The sequence below is a fragment of the Eumetopias jubatus genome, unplaced genomic scaffold, assembly GCF_037043125.1.
Source record: "Eumetopias jubatus isolate StellerSeaLion01/CBP00866 unplaced genomic scaffold, mEumJub1_p1.0 scaffold_16, whole genome shotgun sequence".
Taxonomy (NCBI): domain Eukaryota; kingdom Metazoa; phylum Chordata; class Mammalia; order Carnivora; family Otariidae; genus Eumetopias; species Eumetopias jubatus.
This window is the reverse complement of record NW_028274822.1, coordinates 37,511,710-37,529,761: the sequence shown is the minus strand read 5'-3', so window position 1 is coordinate 37,529,761 and position 18,052 is coordinate 37,511,710. Positions and strand designations below refer to the sequence as shown.

The 18,052-nt window shown below is 48.0% G+C and overlaps 1 protein-coding gene across 1 annotated transcript; it reads right to left on the bottom strand.

The window, feature by feature from the left end:
- Window positions 1-457: 457 nt before the first annotated feature.
- Window positions 458-17,425, bottom strand: INO80C (INO80 complex subunit C). The gene is made up of 5 exons (XM_028098386.2): window positions 17,209-17,425; window positions 7,439-7,549; window positions 6,287-6,398; window positions 5,313-5,380; window positions 458-879 (listed from the first exon to the last, which is right to left on the bottom strand). The coding sequence occupies exons 1-5, from the start codon at window positions 17,362-17,364 to the stop codon at window positions 748-750; spliced, it is 579 nt and encodes a 192-aa protein (XP_027954187.1). The 5' UTR covers window positions 17,365-17,425; the 3' UTR covers window positions 458-747.
- Between the last annotated feature and the right edge of the window lie 627 nt (window positions 17,426-18,052).

Here is an 18,052-nt window from a genome sequence, read left to right as displayed (position 1 = left end):
AGCCAACACTGCTGTTCCAGAGCAGGCTTCAGTCAAAGGGGCAGCACCCTGTACCAGGACAAGAGTCCTTCTCGGAAGAGGTGTGGGTGTTCGCACCCCACACTCCAGAAGTGGGCTAGGGCTGGTGTTTTAGCCAGCTAAAGCAGCCACACGAAATGCCAGACTGGGTGGCTTACATAACAGACACGTATCTCTCTCGGTTCTGGAGGCTGGAAAGAGGCTGGCCTGGTGCAGCGGGGAGAGTACTCAGCTCTTTTCTTCGCCAGTCCCAATCTTGGACCTCCTCCAAGCATTCTGATAAAAAAAAACAAAAAACAAAAAACAAAAAGAACTCAAAAAACCTAATCTGCTCTAAAGTACGAGTCACCAGGACCAGGAATAATCCAGCCCTGATGTCAGGATTTGCTGTAGAGTCTTTAAATGGGTAATAAGGAGTTCACAACGTTGAAGCAAAAACTTGGGGAGGTATGTGGGTTAAGTTAAAAGCACAATTTTATATTTTCTTATCAAACAACTTTACTTTAGGCAACAACTGAAGTATAATTTAATTCAACAGGAAATATCACACTTGGAGGGAAAACATAGAAAAGAAAAAAAAAAACTGAAATTAAAGCCAAACATTCTTTCCAAGGCACAGCACTGACATTTCCAGATTGACAGCAGAATGAGTTTGTTTCCATGAAACAAAATCATGAGTCCAAAGTCTGCCTCTGAAACAGTCTTCCACTCATCCCCACTTCTCAAGGCTCAGGGAACGATGCTTGTGGCCTTCCTCAGGGCCAGGTAGCCAGTGACGACGTCAGAGGGCAGCCTCCGGATGTAGGAAAACTCTTCGATGGTGCTGAACCGCAGTTTGCTCTGGGGGTCAGTGTAGTTGGCCTGGGTGGGAAACCGGCACAGAGAAAGGCAGAACGTTGGTGGTCGTGGTGAATATTTGAAGTTCAAGGTTAAAAATTTTTTTTCTATTTTACTTAAAGTATCTACATTTTGTCTTACTCTGTCACCAAGAACACTAAATTGCTCGTTTTGGCAAAGACTTGTTAATCTTCCCAGACTTGAGAAATACTTCAGGGTACAGACAGGAGGAAGAGGAGTAACCTCGTCAGCACTAGGACTCTTCTGGTGGGTGCCGCAAGAGCTACAGGCAACAGGCCTCAAACGGAATTCCTGATGATCGTCCCTCCCTGGCCCCTGCCTTCAAACTCCCACCCGCTCTGACAGAGGTTCCAGCTCCATCCCCCAAGGTGGGACCAGGGACTTGCCAGGCACACCTGCCCCTCCCTGTTACACCCCGCTTTGGAGCGCTCTCCTGCTCCACGCCCTGCCCACGCCACTCCCATGGCTCCCTGGGCTACACCGCAGTGCTGATGGGCCACCCACCCCCACCCTCCCACTGGAAGGGACTGCCACCCCACAGCTGCAACCAAGGTCATCTCCACAACTTGCACTTCTGATCGTGTCATTCCTCGGTGGGAAGTCTCTCAGTAGCTCCTCTCAAGTCCTCAGCATGGCTCCTCAGACCCTGCAAGCTGGCCTGGGCCCTCTTCCTTCCCAAGCCTCTTCCTCAGCCACACGTCCCCACTCCGGTTCCAACTGCCCTGGTAATCAGTCCCTCCCTGCATTCATGCCCACTCGCCCTTCCCTGGGGAGGGGCCACTCTGCTCCCTAATGGCCTGCTCATCCTTCAGGGCTCAGCCCCCAGTCATCTCATCAGGGAAGCCTTTTCTGCTCCCCCACTCTCCCCACATCTGTCTCCTGTAGAATGCTTCTGTCTCTTGCTTTCACGTTTATTATCTGCATGACTCTAAGCAAAGTCTAGGCTGAGAGGCTCCATGGGACAGGAACCCTGTGGTTTGCTTATCACGGCATCCCTGCTCCTAGTGGAATGCAGAGCGCACAGTGGGCCCTCAGGTAGTGTCTGTACAATGAGTGATGAATGAATGAATGAACGAATGAACAAATGGATGATCGGGACAATCATAGAAAAGAGAACTCACTTCTCACTGACATCAAAATTCTCTTCTGGTCTGTGTTCTCCACGTGCAAAATGGAGGAAATAAATTCCCTTACTGTATACCTCAAGTCAAATGGCTTCTACAGATTTTGAAACAGAAAACATGAGGGTGAGTCACTTGGAACTCCTTTAAAAAATTATAAAAGATGCCATTAAAGTCTAGACAGATAACGTCCAGTTACTGCAATGCAGACCGTCTGTGTGGACCCTGGCTGGGCGGCAGGGCTGTGTCACCGAAGAAGGGAGGGGAGGCCAAAGAAGCAACAGCTGAGGGGAACTTAGTCACAGGGTTCTCACACTCTACAAAGTCCTCAATTCTGCCTCAGGGGATCTTCCTAAGGTAGTTAACATCTGCGTGGCAGGAAAAGGAGATTATTCCTCAAGATTAATAAAGCTCTCCATTAAATAAAACCTTGATCCTTTGGCTTCGTCTAGATCTTGCCTTTCTGTCCCACGTTTCCTTTAATGACAGTAATATTAAGGAAGGCTTAACCAGAACAACAGCCACAAGCCCCTCTGGAGAACTGGCCATAAGGCAGTGAGGTGCGTGGACTGGGCCAGGAGAGGCTCCTCTGCAGCTGCAAGCGGGGGGCGGGGGGGGCAGGCCTGCGCAGCTGGCTTTGATCATCTGGCCTCCAGAAAGGAACCAGCCTCGGCCTGGCTCCATTTCTGTGGCGGCCTCACTCCTACCACCAAACTGTGCTGAGCCGGCCCGCCCAAGTTCAGACCTCACTGCCAAGAAGGCTGCTGAGTAAATAAGGCACAATACACAGATACCCTGGCGCCCACAGAAAGGTCACCAACGAAAGCTTGCACAGACCGGACCTGACCTAGTATTCTGAACAGAAGGGAGGATGCCAAGTGACACCGCAGCATTGAACGAGTAAAGAACTGCACTCCTCCAGTCTGCCTTCCTCTGGCTCCCATCCCCAGAGCCCGAGCCGAACAAAGGCCACCTTCTCTGCCTTCCCGGAGGGTGGCAGTAAAAGGCTTAAAGGCCTCCCCTGCCGCAAGGTGACAGGCGGTGCTCACTGCTCTCCCCATCTCACCCACAGCCACGGTACTTCCCATAGCTTTGGAACAACGACTGCACACAGGTGGACCCCGCCCGCTTCCCTGCCATGCCCACGCACCGCGGCCGGCCCAGGTGCGTCTGGGTAAACAGGAGAGGGGCTTTATTTTGTAATTATGCAACTTGAACTTGCAAAAGTAACAAATGGACATATTCTAAGAAAGAAAGAGAAAAAAAACATTATGAATAAGACTCCAGTCCCCTTTTCCAACCATCTGCCATCCAAAAGTCCTTGCCTTTCCCTGAGGAAACCACTGTACGTGCGCACCCTTCTGGACCTTGTTTGTATATACCCTTACACACATATATAAACACACCAGGGAAATTACCCCACTATTTTTTGTGAGTGTGTGTTGGTTTTTGCTTAGGTGGTAACATGTGCTTATGCTACTTTGCACCTTCAGTAAATGACACATCTTGGAAGTTTTATCCCTGCTGTTACCTACACATCAGGCTCACAGAATAGTATGAAAACATCCCCACCCCACGCCCCGGTTGACTGACCTTTATTGTGTTCCCAATATTTTGCTCATAATCCCATTTTCTCAGAATCATTTCTGCACAAAGCTCCTTGTACGCCTATTTCTCTAGGGGGCGCCTAGAAGGCAAATTGCTGGGGCATAGGCTTTAGCTTCTCTGTCTCAACAGGTACTGCCAAATGTCCTCCAAAGAATCCAGACTAATGTATTCCCACCTCAAAAGGGCCGTGTATTGAGGATATCCGTTTCTCTATGTTGATGATGTTTATAATCAAACATCTTCATTTCTTTTCTGCTGAGGAGTCTTTTTCCTGATTATCAGTGAGACTGAATATCTACTTACTGATCATCTGTATGCCCTCCTTGTAACTGTCCTCATGCCCTTTTAGTCAGTCCTTCTATGGGATTGCCTTTCAATGATTTGGTAGAGTTCTTTGTATATTGAAGATTCCTTAATTCTCACATACAGTGGGGCCAGAGGTTTTAGGTTACGTATGACATGACAAGTCCTTGCCTGTAGCATAAAGGGTCTGGAACAATGCTTCTCGAAGTGATTCTCATGCCTCCTAACATGTGCAAGCCACTGCACTAGCAGATGAGCTGCTTTGAGGCAAGGTATAAAGCTACCTTCTCAGGGAGCCTCTAAGTCTGCCCTTAAACCATGGCTTCTCCAAGGAGAAATGTCCATTTGGGGCTGGAACAGAACAGCTGCTCCCACAGTAGCTCTCCTGCTATAAACAATTATTAAAATGGGTCAGATCGATGAGGTGACTATTTTCAGGCAGGAGAAAAGAGATCGTGCAAGGCCACAACACTGCTCATAAGGGTAAAGTCCCCTCTGAGGTTAGAAGGAGACACGCACCCTGAACGGATGGCAGAAGAACCCACCACATACACACACACACACACACACACACACACACACACACACGTGCGCGTGCCATGTTACAGTACCTCCACTCTGCCTGTTGTTTTTTACGATCACTATATTTAAGGGTCTATGTTAAAAAGTTTATAGCACAGGGGCGCCCGGGCGGCTCAGTCGGCTAGGTGTCCGACTCTTGATCTCAGCTCAGGCCTTGATCTCAGGGTTGTGGGTTCAAGCCCCACATCGGGCTCCACACTGGGTGTGGAGACTACTTTAAAAAAAAAAAGTCTGTAGTACACGGAGGAGTGTGTGCTCTGCGGAGAAGCTACAACATACAACTGATTCGGAGAGAATAACATTATTTTCAAAAATGTAAGAAAAACTCAAATCTTTCCCAGCATGAAATGTGTATCATTGGTTTAGTCAGTTTGTTACAGAAGTTTGGAGGTCGTACATTTTCATAAAAACGTAAAGCATTTAAATGACATGAATGAGTTTTAAAAAGTGAAATGCCCCATTTTAGCTTAACTATATTTTTAAAAGTACAATCATCTCTAAAATATGAGAAATTTTTTAAATTTCAGCAGTAAAAAAAGAAATTGTTGTTTCTTTCATGTTATCTCATGTGTTAACAAGCAGAGGAAGCAGAGGTGAAAGCCGGGTCTCCCACTTTCTGGAGCAATCTTCTCTCCGGGCCGCTCACACAGAGGGCCCAGGTTGCGGCCACTCTAAGATAAGCATGTGAGCTCTTCAGCACAAACCCAGTACCCAGGCTCCAGGCAGGGTCAGGGGCGGCCCTTGTCAACACTTTCTAAATGGTATTGTGAAATCTCCTTTCCAACTCAATGCTATGAGACCTAGAGATGGAATTATACTCACAAGAAGACCTGAAACATCAGAATACTTCTTAGCTGGTTTAAAGGAGGGAGGAGCATCAATACTGAAGTCTGGGGGGAAAAAAAGAAAGAAGATAACTAAGCTGGCTTTAAAATATTCAGATCTCTTTCCTTTTTTTCCTCTGAAAATGCTGTTGGATGATATTTCTGGAATTTTTATTCTGTGATTAAGTCCTCACAGAATTCTCTGGGGAAGTAATGCAGTAGGTCACAGACCACGCGCAGGCTCTGGATCGAGTTCTGCCCTGTCCCTGGGGCCCTTCCACTCCGGCCGAACCACCGGAAAGCTCATCTGCCCACAGGCCACTCTCACTGTTGCAGGCTACACAGGCTGTGGGCGATGCCAAACAGCCCACTAATTGGATCCGAGCATCCGGATACCGGAATGTCCACACCCAGACACTGACTAGCTCACTTGTCACCCATCTGAGTCACCCCCCTGAAAGATGTGCTGTGGGACAGGAGATGGAGGGAACTTTGACCTGTTCTTTCCAGTGAGGTTGAACAGAACACACAACAGTGCTTTACGTGGATGTGAAAATACTGCAGCGTAAAGCATTTACTCTGACACCAACGGCACAGAGAGTACAACAGAGTTACCCTTTAAGATGGTTGTTAGAAACCCTCCTAAATCTTGGGCAATCCTGTTCCTGGAAATACATTTTAAGAGTAGACTCCTGAATAAGAAGTCTGTCTGACAGAAACACCAGTGTTATATCAGGACCGATTCCTCCAGACTAAAATGTGAACAGTGCCACTAACAACCACACATCCATGACAACACAAACAGGTTCAGCACACAGTTATGAGCGCAACGTCTCCTATGCTGATGCACCGCTCCAATCCCTGAGCTACAAGTTGTTTCCTACATTAACGCAAACACAGGCAAGTCACGTAGGTTTGTTACGGTTCCTACTCTGAACATTATAAACACACAGAAGGCTCTAGACAGCTCACAGTTAGGATCGTTCAGTTGCCACGGCAATGCCCTTTCAGAAGCGAGGATCTGTTTCAGATTCTTCCAGGTTCTGTTCTTCTTGCCAGCGACCGCGCCACCATGGCCAGAGTGCTGGAATGAAAGACGTGGAGCAGAAGGAACCGAAATCAGGGGAGGCTATCACTTCAGGATCTGAATCATGCTTATCCCTAATGGTAACACACCCCTCATTCTGTCAGCTCCTTTGTACCCCAAAGGGTTGGGTTTTCTTTAAAGTATTACACTGTACACTTTAATCTTACTTATAAAAACACAAAGCTTTTGGTAGGTAGCCTGTCATGGAGTAGAAATAAAAGGGTTTTTGTGTGTGTGTGTTGTCCTTTTTTATATGTTCATAGATCACATCCTTTATTGGAACTAACTTTAGAGAATTCACTCATGAATTCCCCATTGCTTTGAAAATAAATTTATTGCAAAGTTAGATTTAAACGCATGACCACATCTCTCAACTCCCTTCTGAGGGCTGGTCCCCGCCTGGCAAATTACTGGGGATGCTGGAAAACCCAAGTAAGCCTCAACCACGGCATGGCAAGCCCCCTGGAAATTTGGGGAGTTCTATTCTGTAAATATGATAAAATAAAATGGAAAAGAATACCAAAATCTGTTGCAGGAGCCAATAATACTGTATTTTTAAAACTAATGAAAAACAAACTTCTAATGATACAATATGAATCTCTGGAATTATCATAGCTCTCAAGAATGAAAGGAAGAGTAGCCTATTTCTACTTTACAGCAACACAAGTTAGATTTACTTAAACTAATGAGGAGAACTCCTCTTTCAGTTCATTGTTTTAAGCCTCAGCTAAAACTTACATAAGCCCAATGAAAAGGGATGGTGAACAATTGTGGAAATGACCCACCCTCAAAATAGTATCTTCTAACCAGTTCCACGAGGAGCATCAAAATCCTGGGGAACTGGCCCACTGGGTGAGCAACGAGAAGGGCCCTCCTCCTGCCCCCACCCTCTCCTAACAGCCCCCAGCAGAGAAGGTGGCGACTTGGACTGACAGAGAAAGGGACACCGATACCACCTGGGCTGCAGGCCCAGCAGGATCAGAGGCTGAGGTGTGGCTGTTTGGTTTTTTCATTTATAAAATACCTTAGAAGCTTACCACAAAGTTTGGATCCTTAAATGGCAATGGCTTGGCAGCTTTTTCCATAGGTCCTGAGCTGAAATCAGAGGGCACCATCTTATTCTCACTCATGGTTTCCATGCTGATACCCTTAAAATATAATGATAGTGAGTCAGTTTCTTCTAGGTGAGGTCCCTAACTCGGCTCCCAACAAGACCGAAGATGATACCACAGGACATGTGAAGGAAGACAGTGCCCCAGAGCCCTGGCAGGTGGCCTGCACCACAGAAGGGCATGCCAGACTGGGAGCAGCACCTGTTGTGCAGAAGCCACAGGAGAGACAGCCAGGACCCCAGCCGCCACGCTTCCCGGTTCCCCCATGTGCCAAGCAGTAGGAATGACTCTCTTCCCTGAGCTGGTTCATTGAACTCTGACAACCGCTGTTACCCCCAGTTTCCAGAAGAGAAAATTGAGGCTCAGGGATATAGGTTCAAGGCCACACAGGGATTACCTCTGGATTCAAACCCAGGTGGGGCCAATTCCAAAGCCCTCACTATCTCCACAACACCACATCGTCCCTACTCCTGCTGATTTTGTCAAACTGTGCCTTAAAACACTGAGACCAAAAAAGGTCCAGCCCCTGGAAGGGTGTCATCAGCCAGAGAACCCAGGCTACAGCTCTTCTGCTCCAGGCGAGCAACTGGACTCAGACACTGAGGGGGAGGGTGCTGCATGGCCCAGGGTCAGCTGGCTGCAGCCAGAGCACCCCAACAAGCAGGCTAATGCTTTAAAACAAAAAACCTTCCAAGTTCACCATCACCAAGAAAAAACAAGCCAAAGTAAGAAATTGCTTCTGATTTTTAATGCAATTTCCAGTCTTCCCAGACTGCGATGAATTATTTTTAATTGATATGTAATTTACATACAGTGAAATGCACAGATCTTTACACTTGTTTAATCCGTGTCTCTATGGAGATACAGAACATTTCTGTCATCCCAGGAAGTTCCCTCATGCCCCATCCTAGATCAGTACCTTCCACCTCAGGGGCAACCACTGTTGCTGTTGTGATTTCTACCACGCCACTTTTGCCACTTTTACAACTTCATATGAAGGGAATCTGACAGCATGTACTCGTGTTTGGCTTCTTTAGTTCAGCATAAAGTTTTTACGATTTCTCGATGTTGTTGCAGAGGTCAGTAATTTGTTTCACTGTATGTGTGTGCATTAAGCAGAGCGGTATTCCACTGTATGGATGTACAATTTGTTTATCCATTTGCTGTTGATGAACATGTGGGGCATTTTCAGTCTTCATCTATTATAAATAATGCTGCTGTGAACATTCTGTACCAGGCTTTGTGTGGATCCGTGTTTGCACTTCTCTGGGGTGGAGCGGAATGGGTGCGTGATAGGGTAAGTGTATGTTTAACATTATAAGAAACTGCCAACTCGTTTTCCTAAACGGTGGCCCTCACTGACACTCCTAGCAGCAGTGTAGGAGAGTAGTGTGTGTGTGTGTGTGTGTGTGTGTGTGTGTGTGTGTGTGTGTAGTCCATCACCCCCACCCCTGCAGTGACACCCGTGGGGGCTCATGGGGGCACTCACTCTGCTGCGTAGTTCTCTGAATGGTCTCCTCTCAAACCCCTTCCCAGACGCTTTGCCAGGGTCTCTGCACATGGGCCTGTGCGCCTCCTCGGTCCACCTCTTTTGTCTGGCATGCCCCTCAACTCATCCCCCCTACCCTTCATGATCTTTCCAAAGCCCAGCTCAACGTCAACCCTGTGAGAACTAAGAGGCCTCCGACTTCTCAACCTTTTCCCGCCATCCAGTGTTCTGTGTGTCTCTCTCTCCTGCCGCACTCCCTCCCTCCCTCCCTCCCTCCCTCCCTCCCTCCCTCTCCCAGCCTCCTTCCCACAGTCCCCAGCCCTCATCCGGCACCTTCTTCAGCTGGCCTTCTCAGAGGAGGGGCTCGGTAGTGCATGCCTCTCCAGCACAGGGCGGCACTCTTAAATGCAAGCCTGATGGGGCTCCCCTCCCTCACAGCGGGCCGGCAGGCCCCACGGACCCTGAGATGAGAAACACATCCTGGCCTCCTCTCCAGCCTGACCTTCCACTACACCTCCTTCCTGCAGTTTGTATTTTCTGGTACAAAATCCACTGAGTCATTTTCTGTATGGCACAAAGAGTTTCCCATTGTCCCATTTTCATTTATGCTTTACTAAGATTATTTTCATTGGGATTAGTCCATGTCAGTTTTAATTTTGTAACAAAGATTAGATCTAGCATTTTGTACATAACTAACTTTTATTGCCCTTGTAATTTTTCCTTCGTGGTCCTGGCATTTCTGCCAGGTACACGTATCCTGGGAGGCCCAATTTGATGAGGAAAATTTGATTTTCCCATCACATTTTTTTGAATTTTTTAAAAGATTTTATTTATTTATTTGACAGAGACACAGCGAGAGAGGGAACACAAGCAGGGGGAGGGGGAGAGGGAGAAGCAGGCTTCTTGCCCAAGCAGGGAGCCCGATTCGGGGCTTGATCCTAGGACCCTGGGATCATGACCTGAGCCGAAGGCAGATGCCTGACGACTGAGCCACCCAGGCGCCCCTTTCCCATCACATTTAATCAATAACCCACATTACCTTGCATAGTTTTAGCCAGCTGTCAATGTTATTTTGGGTTGACTAGTGGTTAAGACTAATATCTATCATAAATTAGATATATGATGGATAGTTTGTATTTATGTCTTAGTCAAGGAAAAAACAGCAGGGAACAGCAGACCAGAAGAAGGAGAGACCAAAGAGAGAGGTGAGCAGACGGGGGAAGAGAGAGCCTCAGAGCAGTTGCACATCCTGTGTCACGGTGTGGCTTGCTCTTCCATCCCCGTCATCTAACTGGATCAGACTCTACTGTATGTGTATCCTGAGGAGGAGCACAGAAGGAACAAGGGGAGGCTAGAACGCCCGTGCTACTGAACTGAAATCAGAGGTTCGCAGTGTGGACTCGGGCTTTAACACAGCTTAGGCAGAGAAACTGAGAAACAGATACAGAGTATGGAGGGGGGGGGTACACCATCCCTATCCTTCCTAGCTCTCTCCATGGAGACAGCTGGAAACAACAGGCACACCTGTGCTCAGATCCTGGTTTCTAAATGTGATTCTCCAAGAACCACTGATCCTTAAAAAGGTAGCTGGTTCTAGGGCTGGGGCAGGAAAGTACAGGATGAACCTTGTGGTTCGAGAAAGTAAGAAAATAGCTGTATCAGTTGGCTAGGGCTGCCCTGACAAAATACCACAGACTGGGTGGGTTAAACAACAGACATGTATTTTCTCACAGTTCTGGACACTACAAGTCCAGATCAAGGTGTCGGTTGGCGGGGTTGGTTTCTCCTGAGGCCTGGGTCCTTGGGGCTTGTAGACGTCTGTTTTCTTGCTGTGTCCTCACATGGCCTTTCCTCTGTACACTCCCCTCGTTGGTGTCTCTTCCTCTTATATGGACAACAGTCGCATTGGATTAGGGCTCCACCTTTATGACCTCATTTAACCTTAATTGCCTCTAACAGCCTTATCTCCAAATACAGTAATGTTCTGAGGTATACTGGGGGCTAGGACTTCATATGAATCTCAAAGGGACACAATTCAGTTCATAACAGCACTCAAAAAATGATGGGGGTCTATTAAAGCACAAAGAAGCCAGTTTGGAGAGGTTCCCATGAGCGAAGGACAATTTGAGCAACAAAATAAATAACGCTGACCCAGAATATATAAAGAATTGTTATCACTCAGCAACGACAACAATTTTATTTTAAAAAGGGCCAAGGATTTCAATCAACATTTCTTCTTTTATGGACAGCATAAAAGATGTTCCACATCATCAAATACCACTTCACACCCACTGGGATGGCCACAATCAGACACTTAATAACATGTCAGCAAGGATGAGGAGAAACTGCAACCCTCACATGCTGCTTGTGAGAAAGTAAAAGAGAGAGTGTGGTCACTTTGAAAACCAGTTTGGTGTTTCCTCAAAATGTTAAACAGAATTATCATATGACTTAATAATTCAACTCCTAGGTATCTACCCAAGAGAATTTAAAAAATAAGTCTATGCAAAAACATATGCATATTCATAGAAGTAGTTCCCATAATAGCTAAGACGTGCAAACAACCTACATGTCCCTCAACTGATGAATACGCAAAGTGTGGTATATCCACACAATGGAATATTATCCAACCATAGAAGGGAATAAAGTACTGATCCATGCAACAACACGGATAGCCTTGAAAATATTATAGTAACTGACGGGCGCCTGGGTGGCACAGTCGGTTAAGCGTCTGGCTCTTGATTTCAGCTCAGGTCATGATCTCAGGGTCATGAGATTGAGCCCCTGCATTGGACGCCACGCTCAGAGCGGAGTCTAACTTGAGTTTCTTTTCTCTCCTCCTATTCCTCCCCCTCACACACTCTCTCTCAAATAAATAAATGAATCTTAGAAAAAAAAAAGGAAAGAAAATATTATGGTAATTGAAAGCAGCCACAAAAGGCCACATATTATGATTCCACTGGCACGAGGCTACAGCAGTCAAAGATGAGAGGTGGTCAGAGGCTCAGAGGAAGGGGGAATGGGAGTGACTGCTAACAGGTAAAGGGTTTCTTTTTGGGGGTCGTGGAAATACTATAAAATGAGATGGTAGTGGTGGTTACACAACTCGGAATATACTACAAACCACATAAGTGCACATTTTAAGAGGGTGAATTTTATGGTATGTGAATTATAACTCAATAAAGCAGTTACAAATAAACAAATTTATGGATGAATGAATAAAGCTAGTCTCAAAGTATCTCCCCACAGGATACTTTACTGCAAACAGGAAAACAGTAACTTCGCAGTGGAGAGACCTGGCAGACAATACCTTACCAAGTGCTCAAAGCTAACATTGTCAGTAATAGAACATAGGCCATCGTGTGCCATGACATGATGCACTGAGAAGGGGACAGCGTCACTTCTGTACTCTTGCCAAGAATGTATTAACCATATCTGATCATGAGGAAATGTCAGACAAGCCCAAACTGAGGAACATTCTATAAAATAAGTGACCAGTACTCTTCAAAAGTGTCAGGTCGTGAAAGATAAAGACCAGAGAACTGTTCTACATAAAAGGAAGCTAAAGACACATGATAACACAACTCGTGATCCTAGAATGGATCCTGGACCCAACCAAAGACAAGAACACAGTCTATGGATTAGGGGTCAGTGTTGCTTCAGTGTTAATTGCCTAAATTTGATGGCTGTACTATTGTTATGGAGGAGAACGCCTTTGGTTTTAGGAAATCCACACTAAAATATTTAGAGCATTTAAAAAAAAAATACAGTGGCCAAGAGAAACCTCTCCCCTGGGGTACGCCCTACTGCTAACCTGACAGCGAATGAGCCAGGGGTTCCACGGACCTCAAGAGGAAGCTACGGCTGGCAGGTGGGTCAGGAAGAGTGCCTGTCACCTGCTCTCCTGAGGCTGTGGTTCGGGGGCAGAGGAGGAAGCCTTGCTCACTGGCTGGATGGCACATGAGATGAGCAGGTCTAAGGAAACCGGCCAGTGTTAGAAGTAGCAAAGTGGTCTCTTCTCCAAGGAATCGAGTGATTCGTAAGGGTAGCCACGGCGCTACTCCATGAGGAGCAGGCCGATGGGCAGGGACCGTGAGGAGGCTGGCCTATAGGTGGCCTCAAGCACATGAGAGAGAGAAAGACAGCCCTAAGAACTTCGCAGGGAGTATCGCGTCAGAACAGAAAAGCCTGGGGCGCCTGGGTGGCTCGTTAAGCGTCTGCCTTCGGCTCAGGTCATGATCCCAGGGTCCTGGGATTGAGCCCCGCATCGGGCTCCCTGCTCCGCGGGAAGCCTGCTTCTCCCTCTCCCACTCCCCCTGCTTGTGTTCCTGCTATCGCTGTCTCTCTCTCTCTCTGATAAATAAATAAAATCTTAAAACAACAACAACAAAAACAGAAAAGCCAGACCACTAGGGACAACTCAGGGGAAACAGGCAGAAAGTGAGAGGTTTCCTGGGGCCAGATACATTTAAGTTTGCAACCTTACTGTTGCAGTTTTTCATAAAGAAAATATGACTGCTTATGTAATGCTTCCATCTGGGAGAAAATACACAAACGGAACTGCTAACGAAGCCAGGGGCCGATCCCAAGGGAGGAATGGGGGAGCAGGCCCCTGGACCCCCAACAGTGATTACGGAATGCGCCCCGCTGGCGGCCACCATCCTCAAGCAATGGCCTTAGCTTTTCCTCCTGTGAAGGAAGGGCACAGAGACCGCATCTCTCCCTTTCTCTAGATGCCCCTTCCCTGATTCCTAGTGGGTAAGCTCCAAGTGCTGTGTGCACAGTGACATCCCGGGAAGGAATCAGGGCGATCTTGGATGTAGGCCATTCCCAGGCCCCAGGGACAGGCAGGAGAATGCTGGTAAGCAGAAAAGCCTCACTGAGACTGGGGAGGCGGTGCTGCCCCTGAGGCCACTGAGAGAAGCAGGTACCTCAGCAAGTGTATGTGGGCTGGGAGGTCTGGGAGCTCTGCCAGGGGAGAGGATGCACCGTCAGACAGGTGCATCTGCTGGGAAGAAGGGGAAGGTGTGGGAGAGTGTCAGAAGTCTGCATCACCATTCCGGGCAGCAGGCCGGAGAAGAGGCAGCAAGGGCATGGAGAGGATGCACGCAAGCACTGAGTTTCAAAGCGGACCCCTCCTGCTCATTTGGTCCCTCCATCCCCCCTTGTCAGTAGGGTTGGTGAGGAGCCACGCGGAAGAAGGGGCAGAGAAAGGAAGCCATCCCAACAAGAACTGAGTGGCTTCATTCCAGAGCTACCTCCTGCCTGTGAAATAGGACTCTCTTCCCTCTCAGACCAGGATCTAAAAGAACACCGCCCTCTGGGCCCAGAACTGTGTGTCGTGCCATTCCTTCCTCCTCAACCCCACCCTGCATGATACCGCACCCTCTTTCCCCACCCTGGACTTCAGCCGTGCTGAGACCCTGGTGCCTATTACCGAGGAATGAGAGGGAGCGGCCTTCAGTCAAAGGGAGGATCAAGTCTGTGAGGCTGGAGCACAAGAAAATAAAATTTTAAATGATGTAGTTTCCACATTTTTAAGCCACTGTTAACACTAAGGGACTTTATGAGATGAACCGTCCCATCCCCGACACACAAACACCCTATGAAGAAGAGAGAAGTAATGCTTAGCATTCAGGGCTGTCCCCTCTTTGCAGCTTGAGAAGAGATGATGCAAGTCCCAGGGAGGAGAAACCTGGCCCTATCAAAGCAGCACCTGCCTGCCTCTAACAGAGACTACAGTCAACAAGGCCTCCGCTCGCCAAATAAACAGCTTCGTTTCTCCAGACAGCAACCTGCATAACAGACGTGAGGATAGCGTGGTCACAAAGAAGGGAGACAAATGTCCTTTGTCTTGTCACTGGAAAGTCAAATGCCCGGTTACATCGACCTAGCAGTATTCTAGAATAAAATCACCGGGCCTAATCTAGAAATGCAATGTTGTAGTAGGGTGACTTAAAATAGAATTGTGAGAAGCAACCTAAATATTCGATAAAGTCAATTAAATAAGAGCACTCAATTCCTCGAGAAGCCTGTCAACATAGGGAGATTCGTGAAATAACGCTGAGTGAAAAGCAGGGCTCACAATGTTATACATCGAGGACAATAATGAAAAACTACCTCCACATAGAAAACACCGCTCAGTCGTTAAGTGTCTGCCTTCAGTTCAGGTCATGATCCCAGGGTCCTGGGATTGAGCCCCGCGTCGCGCTCCCTGCTCCGCAGAGAGCCTGCTTCTCCCTCTCCCATTTGCCCTGCTTGTGTTCCCTTTCTCACTGTCTCTGTCAAATAAATAAATAAAATCTTAAAAAAAAAAAAACCCACAAATTATAGTAGTTGTCAGGGAAGAAGTCGGTGACTTCTTATGTCCACTTTAAAAACAGGAAAAGGGGGGGGTGCATGGGTGGCTCAGTCGGTTGAATCGGACTCTTGATTTCAGCTCAGGTCATGATCTCAGGGTTGTGAGAACGAGCCCCCCATCAAGCCCCCCATCGGCTCTGTGCTCAGAGGGGAGTCTACTTGAGATTCTTTCCCTCTGCCCCTCCCCTCACTGTGTGCATGCGCATGCTCTCTCTCAAAATCAATAATTAAAAAAAATAGAAAAAAGGAACTTCTAAAACTAACATTATCATGATTTTTTTTAAAGCTGGGGTAGGGGCACCTGGGTAGCTCAGTCAGTTAAGGATCCGACCCCTGATTTTGGCTCAGGTCATGATTTCAGGGTCCTGGTGTGGAGCCCTGTGTCAGGCTCCACACTCAGCTCAGAGTCTACTTGGGATTCTCTCTCTCTCTCTCTCTCTCTCTCTCTCTCTCTCTCGCTCCTTCCGTCCCCCCCCCCACTTGTGTGTGTGTGGGTGTGTGCATGTGTGCGCACTCTTTCTAAAATACATAAACCATAAATCAAATCTTTAGAAACAAAACAAAACACAGAGGTTTATTTTAAGAACTAAATGAGACAGGGGTGGGGCGCCTGGGTGGCTAAGTCAATTAATTGTCTGCCTTCCACTGGGGTCATGACCCCAGGGTCCTAGGATGAGTGCTGCCTGGGGCTCCTTGCTCAGCAGCGAGCCTGCTTCTCCCTCTCCTTCTGTCCCTCCCCCGTCATGCTCATTAAAAAAAAAAAAAATACATGGGGCGCCTCGGTGGCTCAGTCGTTAAGCGTTGCCTTCAGCTCAGGTCATGGTCCCAGGGTCCTGGGATCGAGCCCCATATCGGGCTCCCTGCTTGGGCGCGGCGCGGGGCGGGGAAGCCTGCTTCTCCCTCTCCCACTCCCCCTGCTTGTGTTTCTTCTCGGGCTGTCTCTCTCTCTGTCAATAAATAAGTAAATAAATAAATCTTTAAAAAAACAAATAAATAAGATGGGGTACCTGGCTGGCTCCTTTGTTGGGAGTTTGAGACTCTTGATTTTGGGGTTTGAGCCCCATGTTGGGTGTAGAAATTACTTAAAAAATAAAATCTTTAAAAAAAATTAAATGAGATAGTACTTAGAAAGTGTTTAGAACAGTGCCTGAGACAGTGCTTTTATTGCTTGAAATAAAATGCAGGAGCTGAAAAAACCAGTAACCCAACCAAACCACTCCTCTCCAGAAAATCCTTTGTTGTTATCGTGGAGCCTACATTACCCAGAGCCACGAGGTCTGTGCCAGGCACTGTGCTCAGGGCTTTCCGACCATGATCTCAGGGAATCTTTTTACCAACTCCATGGAGTAAGACCAAACCACTTTGGGACGGGGAAACTGAGTGTCGACAAAGCACTTTTCTGAAAATGAGGGAAGCCATCAGTTATCAGTACATCTTGGTATTCCTCTATTTAGCACATTCGGGCGCCATGCACCTCACGGACACTCGGTACACATCTGTAGAAAGGCTGATTTATGCTTGACTGAAACTCACAGAAAAGTCCTGCGCCTCAACCTAAACGCGACGGGAGGGGACGATCATTCCACTAAGTCGGTAATAACATCCCCACCTCTCCTGCTCTCAAGGACAATGCGACGCGGGTGGTGCTTGAACCAAAGCCCACTTGTCCACATTAGGGAAAAAATGTTTCACTTGCACCAACGATCCACACCCACCGCAGCCAAGACCTCAAGATCCGGCACTTTCGCCATGCCCCGCCCCGCCCTGCCCTGCCCTGCCCGGAGCACGCGCCCTCGCTCCGCCCCGCACGGCCCGCGCACGCGCCGCTAGACGAGCCGCAGCGTACCTGCGTAAAGCTGGAGGAGGATACTTTTTTCTTCTTACTAGTGCTGTAGCCCCCAGCGCTGTTGCCGTTGTGGGAAGGACTGGCTGGCCTCTTCTTGCTGTTCCGGGCTATCCCCGGAGTGGAAGTGGTGGCCACAATTGGAATTTGAGCCGCCATTCCTACCCTGAGTCTTCCTCCTCCCCCGCCCCCACTTTCTCGGTTGCAGGCTTAGGAACTTCCGGCTCGCCCTTACTTCCGCCTTCAGACGCGAAAATCCGGCCTGGACTCTCAGCGCGTGCGCGGGTTTCTTCGGCCAACTCTAAAAGGCGGAGGTCGGAGCAGTCCAATCCGTGGAGGCCGGAGGGTGTCAGCCAGGCGGTGTCCTGCTCCTCAGGCTCTCTGAACCTGGGCACGTGCTAGGAAATTCGCCGTGATTGAGGAACAGAACATTTCGTGATCTTTTTTCAAACGCTGGATTCTTTTAAAAATTAATAACTGTGTTGTCTTTTCTCACGTTAAGTCAGAAGACTGATCACTTTTTTTTTTAAGATTTTATTTATTTAAGAGAGAGAGAGAGAGCAGGAGCACAAGCAGGAGTGAGAGAGGGAGAAGCAGGCTTCCCGCCTGGGCAGAGAGTCCGATATGGGGCTCGAGCTCAGGATCCTGGGATCATGACCCGAGCCTAAGGCAGATGCCTAACGACTGAGCCAGCCAGGCGCCCAAAGACGGATCACTTTTAATGTCTAAGTAAAGTTGGGGTTGTTCTGAGTGGATTGAACAGACTGCCAAGCTGCTGGCTTTCCCCGTGGTCTCTGCCTTGGCCTGCGGAACAAGTTTGTGTATATTGGCTGGGAGTCCAAATGGA